The sequence below is a fragment of the Carettochelys insculpta genome, chromosome 5, assembly GCF_033958435.1.
Source record: "Carettochelys insculpta isolate YL-2023 chromosome 5, ASM3395843v1, whole genome shotgun sequence".
In the NCBI taxonomy this organism is placed as follows: Eukaryota; Metazoa; Chordata; order Testudines; family Carettochelyidae; genus Carettochelys; species Carettochelys insculpta.
In genome coordinates this window covers 43,616,268-43,631,946 of record NC_134141.1, presented here as the reverse complement: position 1 = coordinate 43,631,946, position 15,679 = coordinate 43,616,268, and the positions used below count along the sequence as shown (strand labels likewise).

Genomic DNA, 15,679 nt, shown 5'->3' with positions numbered 1-15,679 from the left:
GCACTAACTATTAAGGTGGCCCCACACTTTCTACTACAAAAACCAGTTTTTCATTTCTTATAACTGCCAATGTTCAACCATCTTGATTGAATGCTTCTGTGACAGGAGTCTGCTCAAAGTTTTTTGTTGTTGTTTTTGTTGGGTTTTTTTTTTTGTTTTTAAAATGTGTCAGCTAAAATGGGTCAACCTTTTCCCAAGAATAAGATTAAAAAAAAGAAACAAACACCTTGCTCTTGCCAGCATTTAAACAAAAAAACACCCTTTCTTCGAGAAACTCTAGCAATCCACACAGCTGTTGCACCTTTTTTATTACTGACTACAAATATGAAAATACAGCAATTAGAGCAAGAACATGGACATACCTAAAAAAACCTACTTACTTAAATATCACTATAACATATTGGCTCTTGACACCAAACATCAAGCATCCCATGTAGATGACTACTGGTTGAAGCGTGATATAAAATACTGCATACTACTTTTCCTCAATAGCGCATTCCTGTACTTTTTCATTCTTTTACACTCATCAATATCTGATACAGCAATGTGGTAATTTGTTAGCTTTAACTGCGTAATGTGTTGGCCAAGAATGCAGCTTTCACCTAAGTGGGGCAAAATTTTGAAAAAGGGAAATTTTTGTCTGACCTAGTCAAAAAACTTCGTCCAAAGAAAGCTAACAGCCTAGAATCTGGACTTCTGTTCTTAGTTGTGTTTTGATCAGCTCCACTCCAACTTAAGACATGTCTACACTTGCTGGTAGACAACTGATGCATCCAGCAAGTATCGATTTAGCGAGTCTGGTGAAGACATGTGAAATTGATAGGAGGTTTGTGTACTCCCATCGATTTGTGTACGCCACCTCCTTGAGAAGCAAAACAGAAGTCTATGAGAAACACTCAGCACTGGGACCAGTGCCATTTAACTTATTCACAAATCACCTAGAAAAAGGAATATGTAGTGAGATAGCAAAATTTGTAGATGATATAAATTAAGTCGAAAGCAGACAGTGAACAGTTAGAGATCATGAAAAACTAAGCAACAAAATGTCAGATGAATCAATGCTGATTAATGCAAAGTAATGGATATGAGAAAACATAATCCTAGCTGTAGGCACAAAATGGTGAAGTCTAAAATGAGCTGTTACCACTCAAAAAAAAAAAAAAAAAAGAGAGACCTTGTAGACATTGTGACTACTTCTCTGAAAACACCCACTTAATATACAGCCACAATTTAAAGAAAAAAAAACAAAAAAAATAACAATGTTAGGAATCGTTAGGAAAGGGATAGACAATAAGGCCAAACAAAAAAAAAAACCCACTAATGTCGCTAAATAAATCCCTGGTATGCCCACACTGTGAATACTGAACACAGTTCTGCTCATCCCATCTCAAAACACATACATTAGAAATGGAAAAGGGGCAGAGAAGGGCAACAAAATAGGGGCACAGAACAGCTTCCGTATGAGAAGAGTATAAAAGTGTAGGACAATTCAGATTGGAAAAAAAAAAAGAGATAAGAGGGAATATAATTCTACAAAATCATGGTGTGGAGAAAGTGAAGTGTCAGGAGGTCACCCAATGAAACTAACAGGTTTAAAATGAACAAGAAGTAGTACTTCTTCACACAAGCTCAGGGAATTTGTGGATTTCATTTCCAGAGGAGGATGTGAAGGCCAAAACTACAACTGGATTAAAAAACATTAAATAAATTAATGGAGGATAGGTTCAACAATTGCTGCCAGATGCTTGGATGACAGGCGATGGGTCACTTTATTGTTTCCTATTCTGTTCATTCCCTTCAACACAGTGAGCATGGGACTCTATCAGAGGACACGATACTGGGCTACATGGACCGCTGGTTTGACACAGTATGGCCATTCTTCAGTTCTTGCATGTAATGATATCCCAGCAGCAAGAAGTAGGTCTTTTAGCTAACTGGACACAATAATGAATGAGGAACAAAAAAATCAAATTGCTGAATAAGGTCTTTACAAGTGCATAGTGTGTTAATAATCCAAGAAGAGAAGGAAACAATCAATCAGCTATTCATGTGACGTTTTCAGGAACAGAGACCAACTTTTATGAAAGACATACGAGGCTGACTAATGAATTGAAGCAATGTACAGTAGCAGGTTGCTTTCCACTAATGAAGTTACAGAAACTAAGAAAACAGACTGTCTCAGAGTCAGCCTTTTTCATGTGGCGCAAGTTTAGGACAAACAGAGGAATGACTGTAGATTAGTGCAGAGAAATAAAGGATTTTCCTCCATAGCTCAAACTGCTAGCTGCCTTTAATGTGGGGTAAAGTTAAAAAGACTAAATAACAAAAATATTAATTTTTCTTAGATAGCATGTCCTAAAGAATTTTTTGGATCTTTAAAAAAATACAAAACCACAATCATAACTAATGGGTCAATTTGCCCAGACCCTTTAGTAACATTTAACTTTTTTTTTCTTCCCTGCAACCTCCCGCTTTTTTACATGGAAATTTACAGATAAAAATGTGACTTTACAATTATATTTGGTTTGAAAACATATGCACTTATAGCTTAGAATCAATGAACTTTCACTGATACTTAATGTGATTGCAGTGAGATGGGCTGCATCTACACTATAAGATAAATTCAAATTTAACTCAGTTAACTCAATTTTACCATGTGTCTGTTTTCATTGTAAAGACCATTAGCTCAATTTTGGGTGCACTAATCTCGAGATTACAAAATCGTAGTTACCTGACAAGCATAGCATCAAGCTCGAATTCAGAATTTCAATTAAAGGCAAGTGTGGAAGCGCCACATCTTACAAGCAAATTTATTAGCCCCCAGAGGTGTCCCGTATGTAACCCATAACGTCCTTCTCAGTGATCCACTCTGGTCAGTGCTCTCCAGTAACAGGAAGACCATGAATTTCCAAGTAGGAGCAGCAAGCCTTTAGCTGTGGGCTCATGTTTGTAAGAGAGCCCGAGAAATGGCTTCTTTCTTTCTATGCTATTAGGGCTGTGAGTGCATCTACCCATTCCAATTGCCCCTGCAGGCAGTTTGCAGCTCTGTCTGTACAATTACTATGTTTTTCTGCGCTACCTGGAACCAACCCATGCCCCACCACACCCCATGTCAACAAGGCTGTGCTGGGGGTCATGCTTGCAAAACATGCTGAGAAACTTCTTCATAGCTGTTTACATTTGTGTGCAAACCCCCTTACCTACCCCTCAGGCACCACACAGTCTGGGTCTTTCCCATGCTCAGACACATCACATGGGTAGCCCCCAGCCCAGCCCAACCCAACAAAATGATGTGACTGCCATTCAGTGCTGACCATGCTACCAATTGTGCGTTTACAGCTCCCAGGGAGTAAAAGATACTGGGGACTTTGCTGCTGCTGCCGTAGGGAAGTCTCCCCTGGTGGCTAAGGGGCTTGCTGCCACTGGGGAAGGATCACCTCAATTGGCCCTCCCTCCTCTGAACCTCCCCCCTTGGCCCATACTGGGGCTTGCTGCTGCTGGGGAGAAACCAAAAATTCTGTCTTCCCACATTTTTCTATCCTCTTTCTTTCTCACTTTCAAATACAGTCCTGGCCCCTGCATTACTTTCAGGGATCACATGCATGCAATGATGGGCATTGGGACACTCAGGGGATGGCCATTTGAGAGTACATTCACCACCCTCCGTGTTGGCAATATAATGTGGGAGCGAAACCAAAACTTCTTTTTTCCTACACTTTCCTATCCTCTTTTTTTCTCACTTTAAAAAACAGTCTGGCCCCCGGCATTATTTTCAGGGATCATATGAACGCAATGATGTGAGGTGGGATACTCAGTGAATGGCCAGTTGAGAACACAGTTGTTGCACGGAAGCCTTGTAATGCACAGGAAAGCCAAAGACTCTCCCCAACACCAATATAGTGAAGGGGGTAACCAAAAATTCTTCTTTCCTACACTTTCCTATCCTCCTCACTTGAAAAAACACAGTCTGGGCCATTGCATTCATTTCAGGGATCACATGCACACAATGATGGGAAGTGAGACAAGTGGATGGCCAGCTGAGAAAACAATCACTGCACCCATGTTGGCAATGTAATGTGGGAAGAAACCAAAAATTCATTCTTCTAATTTTGAGGGTCTCTGCATTATTTCCAGGGATTGACATATTTTCAGGGACTGGGATAAGAATGAGGAAAATGCAATGTTGGAAGATGATGTCAAGACCAGTGAGCATACCCAGAATGCTACAGGAACTAGAGAACTGTGGGATAGCTTCCCACAACGCACTACTGCAACAGTCAGTTTTCGCCAATGTGTGTGTGGCAGCAATGACTCTACTTTGTGGGGAGCACAGTGGAAGTGACAATGGTCAAAATCAAACATATAAATTCCAGAATTAGAAAACTAATATAAATAAATTTGAATTTATCTCATTGTGTAGATGCAGCATGTTGTGTAGCTGACACAATAATACAGTAATCAACCAAGATTCTCAAAGTAGAAGAGATGTTGCTTCCTGAACTTGGCACTCATATCAGCTATAATGAGGATTTTCTCCAGACAGAATACAGCAACCTCTAGTAAAACTGGTGATCCAACACACAGCTGATATCAAGTATCAATGCTGACTTATTAATTTGTTTCCCTTCTAAAATTCAGCTGTTTCCATTCACTTTACAGAAAATTTCTCAAAACATGTAAAATAAAAGAAAATACACAATGGCTATGTCTACACTTGCCCCCTGCTTCAAAGGGGGCATGGTAATCAGGCTGATCGGAGAATACTAACAAAGTGCTGCAATGAATATGCTGTGGCTGGGGGATGCCAGCTTCCCAGCCACGGCTCCGTGCGGGGCAGGTGGGAGACACTGGCTTCCCATCCACAGCTCCAGCTCTGGTTCCGTGTGGGGCTGCTGGCTCCCCAACCCCATACTTCACTGTGCCAACTTCTCCAAACTGGCTAATATTAAATACTCCTGAGTAATACAAATCTATTTAAATTAGTTCATTTTAATTTTATACTTCAAGCCATAACTTTATCCAAGTTAGTTGATATAAATTTTAAAAAATCTATACTGCTAAGCTGCATTTAGCTATTTGTAGAAACAGTTGACAGCAGAAATTCAACATGTAAAAAAGTCAAACTTTCCACATAATTTCTCCCCTTCCCTGCCACACTTACACACAATTGGGCAGCTGTAGAACAAGAGCAACAAGGGAATGTTACTATGAATATAATTATGAAGCAAACTTTTCAGCTGAAAACAAGAATCATGCCAGGAATTACAAGGAAATAGTTTGGCAGAATGTTGAAATAATCACATGAAGAAGCAGAAAATACCTGTACCGAGCCACCATGTCTGTCAGCTGCAAGGTGAGCTCTCAAATGATGGGGGTTGGCCTGCTGTGAGTCCCAGGCTGCCCTGTGGTCTGCTGACTGCCAATTGTATTATGCATTAAGAATGCATGGAAGAAGATGGGGAAAAAAAGAAAAAAAAACCCAAAACATATTAAACATCTCATGCTTGTATTACAGTGTGAAATAAAAATCCCATAGGAATGCATACAGAATGTAACTTGCTATATACATATGCACATGAATGCATATAGACACATGTTAAAACTCTACTATTAACTGTAGCTAAAAGTTAGAGCAGATAAAAACAAAGTGTATACACTCATATATGAAATAACAGATTAAGTATCTGGATATACCAGAAAGATAAAAACGCTGGTTTTAGTTATGTTATGTGGTTTCAAAATCATTATAAAGTTATTTGGGATGCACAACATTTCTCGCTTGAACACAGCAACGTAAATCAAAACATCGACACTCTAGAAGAAAACAAGAGCTCATAAAGGCATATGCTTAAATATACACTTTCAGTTGACAGAATGGATATTATATTAACTGAAAACATACATCCAAATGAACCAAAAAATGCAGTGCACAATTACTATACTGTATACATTAAAACCCTTTCCTCAAAATGCCTGAAATTTTATGAGAAGCAAACAAGTGTAAAACCACAATACTAACTGAAATTCTCAGCATATTTTAATTCTCCACTGTTTTGGCAAGAACCTCCTAATTAAACTTTCAGATTATATCCATTTTTGTACAGAAACCACACATCTTGCAGGACGAAGCTTTTGAAACTAGCCATCTAAAGTGTGTGTGCAAATCTCAGCTCTATGTCTAAAGTCACTAATTACATGTACATGCATTTTGTTTGGGTGGGGGGAGGGGAAGATACTAGAATGATCCGCATGTGCATATGCCTACATATATGGTGGGAGAAGTTTATGTCCATGTTGGAAACTTGATCCTTAAATTGTACAGTTTATCTAAGTAAAATATGATTTATATCCTTTGTACAGATACAGTTTCAACTTTTACATACAACAGTTATTGATCTGCAAGATATTACTTACAAATACATTTTTCCTCACTACAACTTTCTGGTAATCTCACTTCAGAACTGCACATACCAAGACCATCATGTAACAATGGGGATTTCAAGTCCTAAGTATTCTGTTTGTTTTGATAACCTTTGATTGTACATCAAGCATCTTCTCTAATAAAAACCAACAAATCTTAAATTAATCCTTTAAGCAGAAATTCTAGAATTCTCACAAATTTTATTGCCTTTTGAATTTACAAGTGGTAATAAACAGTACATATGATAGGATAAAAAAAAGCAAGTCTTGGGAAAATAAAACCCTTTAATTCTAGTGGCCAATTCACTGGACAGGGTGCAAAGTATGAGACTATGTAAGATAAAATAGAAAAATTAGGAATTAAAACAGCCACATTCCTTATAATGCAATTGATCAAAAAAGGGACAAAAACTTCCCACTTATAATTACAATTTCAGAAATTTCAATGGCTCTTTATAACCTTTAAGATTTATAAACCAAAAACATTCATTACCTTCCACAAAAAGAAAATAAGGAAAATAAATTTAGTATTGGTTTTCAAAATGTGTAAAAAGCAATAGCAATGCTATTCTGAAACAAAGAACAAACTTTATAAAATGGATCACATAAAACAATGCTAGTAAAATATTAGGTGAGCAGCATACCTGATTTTTGGATTGTTGCATCTTATCTCTGTGTTGATGTGCTTCTCTATTTGATGACAGCGCAGGGTCTGATTGAATTGAGCCCACTGGAGTAGGCTACAAACATACGGCACAGTAAATTGTCAAAATACGTTCACATTTTCTATATATGAAAAATCATAGAATAGTCATCTCAAACATGTATCTCAATCTGCCATGAAAATGTAGAGAGAGAGAGCACATAAAAAGTACCATGTTCTCCCTTGTCAAAAATTTAGGAGCCACATCCTGCAAGTATGTCTAATTTTAAAAATCTCCCTGGTCTGTGCTCCAATGTATTTATTTGTATGTTTAAACTGGTCCATACACAACCAACAAGTATATTCTGTGATGAGTTCCTTGAATTTCTATTTGCTTACTTTTTAATTTACAGCATTTGCCACTACTCCAGCTAGAAGTGTTGGTCCCACTACAGTGCAAGTTGCACGAAATACTCATTTTAACCTATCTGGATTGCTGACCATTTTTATTTCCAGTGTGTTCACATTCAAAAATGTCTTAATTCTCTTTTCTTTGTCCTTTCAAAGAAGGCAGAGATTAGTGATATAGCATTTTGTCGTGCAATGTTACAGGAAGCTATTACCATTTTACAAAATTTTCTACCAACTTGTTTGAACAAAAATCAAAATGTCTGGGTCTTTAAAAATGCAATTTTCTCTGACAAGACTGCTTACTGGAAAGCAGTGCATTTCACTGTTCCAGAGGACATTTGATTTCACTTTGGAAGAATGGTTTACCACCTATTCACAATGGAATTTTTTCCATTTACTTTGAGGTATGCGTATCTAGGGAAACACTCACTGAGGCTATATGCAAGACTAGCTTATCTAAGTAGTAAAAGTTCTATGAAGTTATTCAGGACAGAAGGTACATAGAGACTGAATAAAGTATTAAGATGCACAGCAGGAATCCCCACTTTAATCATTACCAAGGAAGATGTTCCTTGCTGCACATCACCTTAGCATGCGTGGGAGAAGCTCATTCTGGTAATATATAAATAGTGCCAGATTGTGACATTTAAACACACTTCAAATATCCTAAAGAGGAAAAATACCCCACCTTTTTACTTCATATAGGCTACGTCTACACGTGCAGCCAACATCGAAATAGTCTATTTCGATGAATAACGTCTACACGTCCTCCAGGGCCGGCAACGTCGATGTTCAACTTCGACGTTGCTCAGCCCAACATCGAAATAGGTGCAGCGAGGGAACGTCTACACGTCAAAGTAGCACACATCGAAATAGGGATGCCAGGCACAGCTGCAGACAGGGTCACAGGGCGGACTCAACAGCAAGCCGCTCCCTTAAAGGGCCCCTCCCAGACACAGTTGCACTAAACAACACAAGATACACAGAGCTGACAACTGGTTGCAGACCCTGTGCCTGCAGCATAGATCCCCAGCTGCCGCAGAAGCAGCCAGAAGCCCTGGGCTAAGGGCTGCTGCCCACGGTGACCATACAGCCCCGCAGGGGCTGGAGAGAGAGCATCTCTCAACCCCCCAGCTGATGGCCGCCATGGAGGACCCAGCAATTTCGACGTTGCGGGACGCGGATCGTCTACACGGTCCCTACTTCGACGTTGAACGTCGAAGTAGGGCGCTATTCCTATCTCCTCATGAGGTTAGCGACTTCGACGTCTCGCCGCCTAACGTCGAAGTTAACTTCGAAATAGCGCCCGACGCGTGTAGACGCGACGGGCGCTATTTTGAAGTTGGTGCCGCTACTTCGAAGTAGCGTGCACGTGTAGACGCAGCTATAAAGAAAATCCATAGAAAGATTCTGCTTGTAGAATGTTAAACAAGCATGATTATGTAATCAAAGACAATGTGTCAAATAAAACATTTTTAATGCCCTCCAACTTAGACTACTAACTTTTGTTAAAAGCCACAGTAGATTTGTTGCTGTAACTTAGGTGCTGTGTACTGTAGCACTGAATATATTTGAAAATCCTCTAAAAACCTTGAACAATAAACTCTTTCACATCTGGCAGTCCCAAGACCAGGATATATTCAAATATTCTGGATAATAGAGAGGTATACCTAGCAATGCACAACACTAAAGAAAAACAAGATTAGATACTAAGAAACGAACAAAAATGTGTGCAGAGTACTTTATTCACCAACAGTATTGTACACTGTAAATGTATCCTGTATTCACTGCATTTCTTTGTATTTACTGTCACTATACGCTGCTTATGGAAAACATAACTATAATGTACTTATGGTTAAAATACCAGCTATTTGAGAGTTCTGGATAATAGAATCCCAGATATGAAAGTTTACCATATATAAAAAAGAACACGGTTGTTTCATAGGGAACAGACATCCTGTCGCACACTTAACATGAACATGATCCAAGTTAGTTCTTTATTCAGTGCTTCACTCCTTTGCCATAATTGCATGTAAGCAAGGATGAAGAGTATATAAATTCTGCTCCTTTGTTTTGATTGTTGGCTTTTCTAAGCAGGGAACACAGATGTGTGTTTTATACCACCTAGCACAAGAACTTGATCATGAAAGGACCCCTCTGCACTATTGCAATATAAAATAATGGTTATGTACAAAAAGCCAAAACAAAAATAATGTTAACAGAATGTTATTTGGATTGCAAAGCCAAGTCAGAAAAAGATAAGCAATAAATCTAACAATAATAATGACCGTGTAGACTGAGTACTGATAATTTTTGTAAAACATTAGAGTGAGAATAAGTTATCAAAATATTCAGATAAATCATGTTATATAGGAGTATGACATTACATTTACTTTTAGTTAAAAAATGAAGTGTTATAATTTTTTTACATCCTAAAATATCTTGTAAGCCAAACACAAACTTTTATAAAACAAAAGCTTGGAACTTACAGAATATTGGACTATGCAACCAAAGTTCTAGTGAGTGACTTAGACTAAGTTTTCCCATGAATTTTTGATTGTACAAATAGTTGTCTGGCTTTTCACCAAACAAAATTCTCACTGGCCAAAAACTGAATTCTTGTAATTTTTCAGTGAATGTCAATTTTCTATAGATACCACCACCACAATCATTTTCTGATCAGCCATGACTCCAACTGTGGAGTCTAATCCTTTAGTCATATACAAACTTTTGTACTGTTCCTGACAGGCATCAAAATGTTTTTAAAAGGACATTTTTAATTGCGTGTGTTTAATGAGGCATTTAGAAGCTCCTTTAAGCTAAAGGTCTCAGCAAAAGCTTGAAAGCAGCAGCACATGTGCCTGTCAGGTTGGAGAGGGAAGATGTGCACTTTGATATCACAAAGGGAATGAAGCTTTAGTACAATTTCTGTAATCAACTTCAGCTGCTGAGAAGCAATTTCTCAGTTGCTTAAAAGCTTTGGAAAAATTTCGCAAAGTGAACCAACCACAAACTCCTAGTGATGTCCTGTCCTTGCAAAGTTTCAGATGACAATCTGTTACTCTGCTAATTATTAGAATTCATACAACCCCCTTTTATAAAGGAAGAAATGTTATTTGATGTTAAAAAACCCACCTATGGGAAGAGACCAGAAACAAAAAACTCTCATGCAAATAGGTGGTATTTTCAGAAATTTTACAATGTGCAAAAGGAGAGGATTATAATGTAAATTGTTCTGCAGCTTTCACAATAGTAGCTTGATTCATAATAATTTTAAATTTTATAATACACAAGAAAAATTCTACACAAAGACTACTGTAGTTAAAAAAATGGTTAGACAAAAATATAGTATCTTCACTCAACTGAACTCACCAGCTGTTTGCCAATCCAGTCATATTCATAATCAAACATATAGCCCTTCCGGTCAAATAAGTCTGTGAAGAGTTTTCTTAAATAATCATAGTCTGGTTTTTCAAAAAAATCTAGCCTTCTTACATAACGTAGATATGTAGCCATTTCCTCTATACAAATGAAAAATATTCATAATTGCTATTTCTGTTTTATTAAAGGTTAAACAATTACATTAAATGACATTTAAAAACAAAATGAAGTTTTAGATTTCTATATAAAATTCAGAGATTTTATTTCCTGTTAATTTACTTATCAGTGTAACTGTCTTGTTTCACAGCAATTAATGCATTTTTCCCTTTGAAACAATTATGCACCCAGTAACTTTCTGTTCATGAGTATCCCAATGATTTTAATGGAACTGCCACGTGTGTAAATGTTTGCAGGATGGGAGCCAAAAAGACAAAAAGGAAAAAAAAATGAAAATGCTAAAAATCTTTCATTAATAGACACATGAGATTTATATCCCAGAAAACTTTTTTTCTGTGTTTTTAAAACAATTTATTTTGTGCATTTGGCAGAAGATTCTGTATAGACAATTTGATGGGTGCTTCTATGTAACAAATTAGTTTCACATATCAGTCTGTTACAGTGAAACCCAAGAACAGAAGTATCTTTTTGTATAGGAAAATGTAATACCACAAAAGTTGTTAAGAGAACTCAGAGGACAGAGAAATGCCTGAAATAATGAGTTGCCAGTAGCTTTAAGTAAGTTGACTTAAAAAAGATTGTCATTTACTACTAAAAAAAGTGTTACAATAAATACTTTTTAAAAGGTCAATTGGCTTTCTTATAGATGAAAGAGGTGTCAAAATTTTACGCTTCAGGACAAACTGACCACTAGCTGGAAGTTGAAATAAATCTTCCTCTTCTCTTCCCTCCTCCTCATAGAATGTCAATACATTAAATAATTAGTGGTTTTGTGCTTTTCTTGCAAGCTCCAAGCCTCAACAACAGTCAGTGGAAAAACTCTGAAGTTTCATTATCTTAAATTACATTCATTATTACATTATATGTATTTGAAAGCCATTTTTCTTCACAGCGTACAGTCCTAAAATATTAAAACCAAAGATCTACTCCACTGTGATTTCAAAGATAAATTCACCAGTTCATCTCGATTAACATGGTCATTACCTGGAAAGTTTTCACACAATACTTCAATAGGTGTTGCTCGTTTTGTGTCTCCAATTTTCTGATAACGTTCTTTTAACGTATCAGCCTACGATTTGAAAGATATAAATTTATAACTTCAGAAAGTAGTTGAAGAAAAAAAATTTAGTAAGGAAACACTACAGAGATGATGACTTTTTAAAAGAGAGAGATGAGGATATTAAAATCAGTACCTTTAAACCTTGCCATGGGAGGCTTCCTCTGAGAAAATACATAAACATATGACCTAAAGCTTCTAAATCATCTCTTCTACTTTGTTCTGAAACATAAAATACAAAAGTTAAGCTTCCTGAAATTATACTTCATTTTTTCACAATTAAGAAATTTTTTGCTATATTTCGAGGTTTAATAATATAAAATGTTATATTAAACAGTGTACATTTTTGCCGACGGTGGCCTCTTAAGAGCCGTTAAATAGAAAATACCAATGCAGAAAATGGGTATGTTCATCTTAATAATACACACTGTTTTTTGTATAAAAAAAACTAATATTTAAAATAAAATACTTTTATTAAACACGTCCACATTTTTCAACTGTGTTAACTGAGAACTATTTAACAGTCTGTCATGGAATAAATTTACTTCTTAAAATGATGAACACTAATATGGCTAATGGGAAAAGAAATGACTTGTTCCCCATCTAGCCACTTTATGGAGGTTTTATCAGGGAAACCAAAAGTTTTATTGGGGAAGTAAGATCTGTAAACTGTCTTTTCAGTCAAAATAAGTCAAAACAGCACCACGGAGGAAACCAAGTACTGGAACTTATTTCCCTATTAGCTGATCACACATCCCATTTGTTTTCTAAAATTCTATTTTAAAGCAAAAACATTTTTATTGACAGAACATTAATCCCATTTTAAATTTACAGAAATAAATATAAGTTTTTAATATGGGTAATTCAATGATCTTAAGATTACTCAGTTACACAATGAGATACCCAAAGACCTTAAAGCCAACAGAAAAATTACTGCTACTAGTCTGCAAGATCATCACTGTAACACTCAAGAAAGAAACACACAACTACACAGGATATTGTTATTTAAGATGAGGCGAATCTTTGGATTGAAAGTAGTCCATAGAACACACAAGTAGTCCATCAGTATCAAAAGTAAAATGTCATTTGGTCACCTAGTTTCAGTGAAATAACTGAGGGATTACTACTAATTATCTTTATAAAGATAGTACAGCTGGAGCTAATGCTCAACAAAGCTTATTTAGTTTGTTGTAAGAGTAGATTAGGAAGCTTACGGCACTAAAACTGCCCTTGCCTACTGAATTTTAGGCACAGGGAATTGTGAATTTACTTTGTATTGTAATGTCCTATACTTGGCAGCTGCTTCCCTTTTCAACAGACCCTGTTTTAAAGGAATAAGCATTTTTAAAGGACTTGACAGTAAAACGAAACAGCATTTTGACAAAAAAAAGTAGTATATTTGATAGCTGAGTATGGCAAACCGTTTAAGTTGAAGTTCTTTTAAAGAGCAGTTTATGCTTTGTTTCTAAATAGTATGTGTTTCATAATTCACATTTGCTGTATTTTCCCTCATTTGTCATTAAGGACACTTGCACAAAGATAATGTATTCTTCTGAGTTGGTGCACTTTTTCCTGATAGGCTTTCCTAAGTTCGGGGGAGGGGAGGACATAAATTTCAATTTCCATGATTGGCTGTGGCCACGCTACCCCCTCCTTTCGCAGGGGGGCATGCTAATGAGCCACTTCGGCAGATGCTAATCAGGCATTGCTATGAATATGCATTATGGCAGCTGCACGCACACTTTGGAAGTGCCAGTTTCAAAACGCACGCTGCCCAGGTAACCGGGGACCTTTCAAAACGACCCCCCCGATTTTGAAAGACCCCTCTTCGCAAAACCAAATGGGCACTTTCAAAGTATGCACAGTCACCATTATGATGAGGAGGCACTGCATATTCATGGCAGTGCCTCATTAGTATCTGCTGAAGTGGCTCATTAGCATGCCACCTCTGAAAGGAGGGGGTAGTGTGGCCACAGCCACTGAGACCACAGATGGGAAAGCAAGAACAATTAAATAAGCACTTTCCCTGCAAATGCACTTAGTTATGCAGAAGCCATGAAATAAGAAATGTCAGACCACAGTATGAATACAACTGTTTCCAAATAGAAGATTTATTAAAGTTTTCTAAACAATGCCAGTAACTATTTAAAGATCCGGTTAATGATTGCTTCTCTGACTCATGTATTTTAAAGAAAAGTTAGCTTTGATTTTCCCATCTTTTCTTAGGTTATAGCAAGCAAAAAGCTGTGTGAAAATTTTTTTGTTCATCTGAAGTAATTTGTGACATGCACAAGGCAATACTTTGTTTAACCTGTAACTAGAAAAAGCCAACTTCTAGGCATTATCACTTGCTTTAGTGTTATTTATTTATTTATTGTAAAAGATAAATGGCCCTCTCTCATAGAAGTGAACATGTTGTTCAATAATTAAACCTAGTTAAGGTGATCTAAATTACTGTTGGTCTAAAAAAGTTGAAGTACTTGAGACTGAGGCTGTGTCTACACTACAAGATAAAATCGAATTTCAAGGAGTTAGCTCGATATTAAAACGTCACTATTCACAGTTAATACCCGTATCTCAAGTGAACCCATAAAACTGATTACAAAAATATTGATATTATGGGACAGGTACAGGGCCAAATTTGAATTTAAAATCTTAAATCAAAGCTAGTGTGAAAGCACCATGTCCTTAATTCAAATTTATTAGCCTTCAGAACTGTCCCGTATGTATCCCACAAAGCTACACGGTAACCCTCCATGTATGGCCACTTCGTTGTATGCTGTTCTCCATCCAGGTGCGCAGGAAGAAGGTCAAAGCAAGACTGCAAAGTTTTGATTTAATTTGAATTTGAAAACCCCTGGGCAGCAAAACCATCCACTATTGCCTGTACATCTCCCAAGGTCACAGTCTTCCTGAGGAGACGCCAACAGATTGCATGGGCCACCTCCATTACCATGGATCCCACTGTAGATCTGCCCACCCTGAAGTGATTTGCCACTGACTGGTAACAGTCAGGCATTGCAAACTTCCACAGTACAACTGCCACTTGCCTCTGAACCATTAAAGCCAACCTCATATTCTTGTGTTGCTCTGCTTCAGGGCATTAAGTTCCATAAAAGTGGACTGGTGCACGTGACAGTTCTGCACCCGCTGCTGGTCATCCCAAGACTCCAAAACAATGTGGTCCCACTAGCGTGTGCTGGTCTCACGGGTCTAAAACTGTCGCTCCACTGTCACCAATGCATCCAGGGCACCCAGCGGCTCTGAGTTCTTGAATGTCAGTTGGGAGATTTGCTCTTTCAAACCATTGTTAGCAGCAGCAGCAGCAGCACCACAATTATGATACTGAACCATCACTGAGCTTTGTAACTGAAGGCAAAATTGCATGACAGTCAGCGTGGTTGCCAAAACTGTGTGTGCTAGGAGTTGAAACATTTGGGGATCCATGCTTGTGCTGGAATGCAACAGCAGGAAATGGCATGATCTCCACTTCATTTTCGTTAAGTTACTGGTGCTCTGAATTCTGGGACAGTGCTTGGAATTCTGGGATTCGAACATGAAACACCCGCAAGCAACCGGGGCAAAGGCAC

At 37.5% G+C, this 15,679-nt stretch overlaps 1 protein-coding gene across 4 annotated transcripts in view; it reads right to left on the bottom strand.

Annotated features, from left to right (window-relative positions):
- Nucleotides 1–15,679, bottom strand: part of CSNK1G3 (casein kinase 1 gamma 3) — a 102,569-nt gene that overhangs the window by 12,105 nt on the left and 74,785 nt on the right. For 3 of the 4 annotated variants that reach the window (XM_074995011.1, XM_074995014.1, XM_074995015.1), the window contains 5 exons: nucleotides 12,226–12,311; nucleotides 12,017–12,101; nucleotides 10,847–10,995; nucleotides 7,065–7,160; nucleotides 5,321–5,416 (listed from right to left, as the gene is read on the bottom strand). In XM_074995011.1, the coding sequence (XP_074851112.1) occupies nucleotides 5,321–5,416; nucleotides 7,065–7,160; nucleotides 10,847–10,995; nucleotides 12,017–12,101; nucleotides 12,226–12,311 (512 nt within the window). The remainder of the gene's footprint in view (nucleotides 1–5,320; nucleotides 5,417–7,064; nucleotides 7,161–10,846; nucleotides 10,996–12,016; nucleotides 12,102–12,225; nucleotides 12,312–15,679) is intronic. The other variant, XM_074995013.1, reaches the window with a different exon arrangement.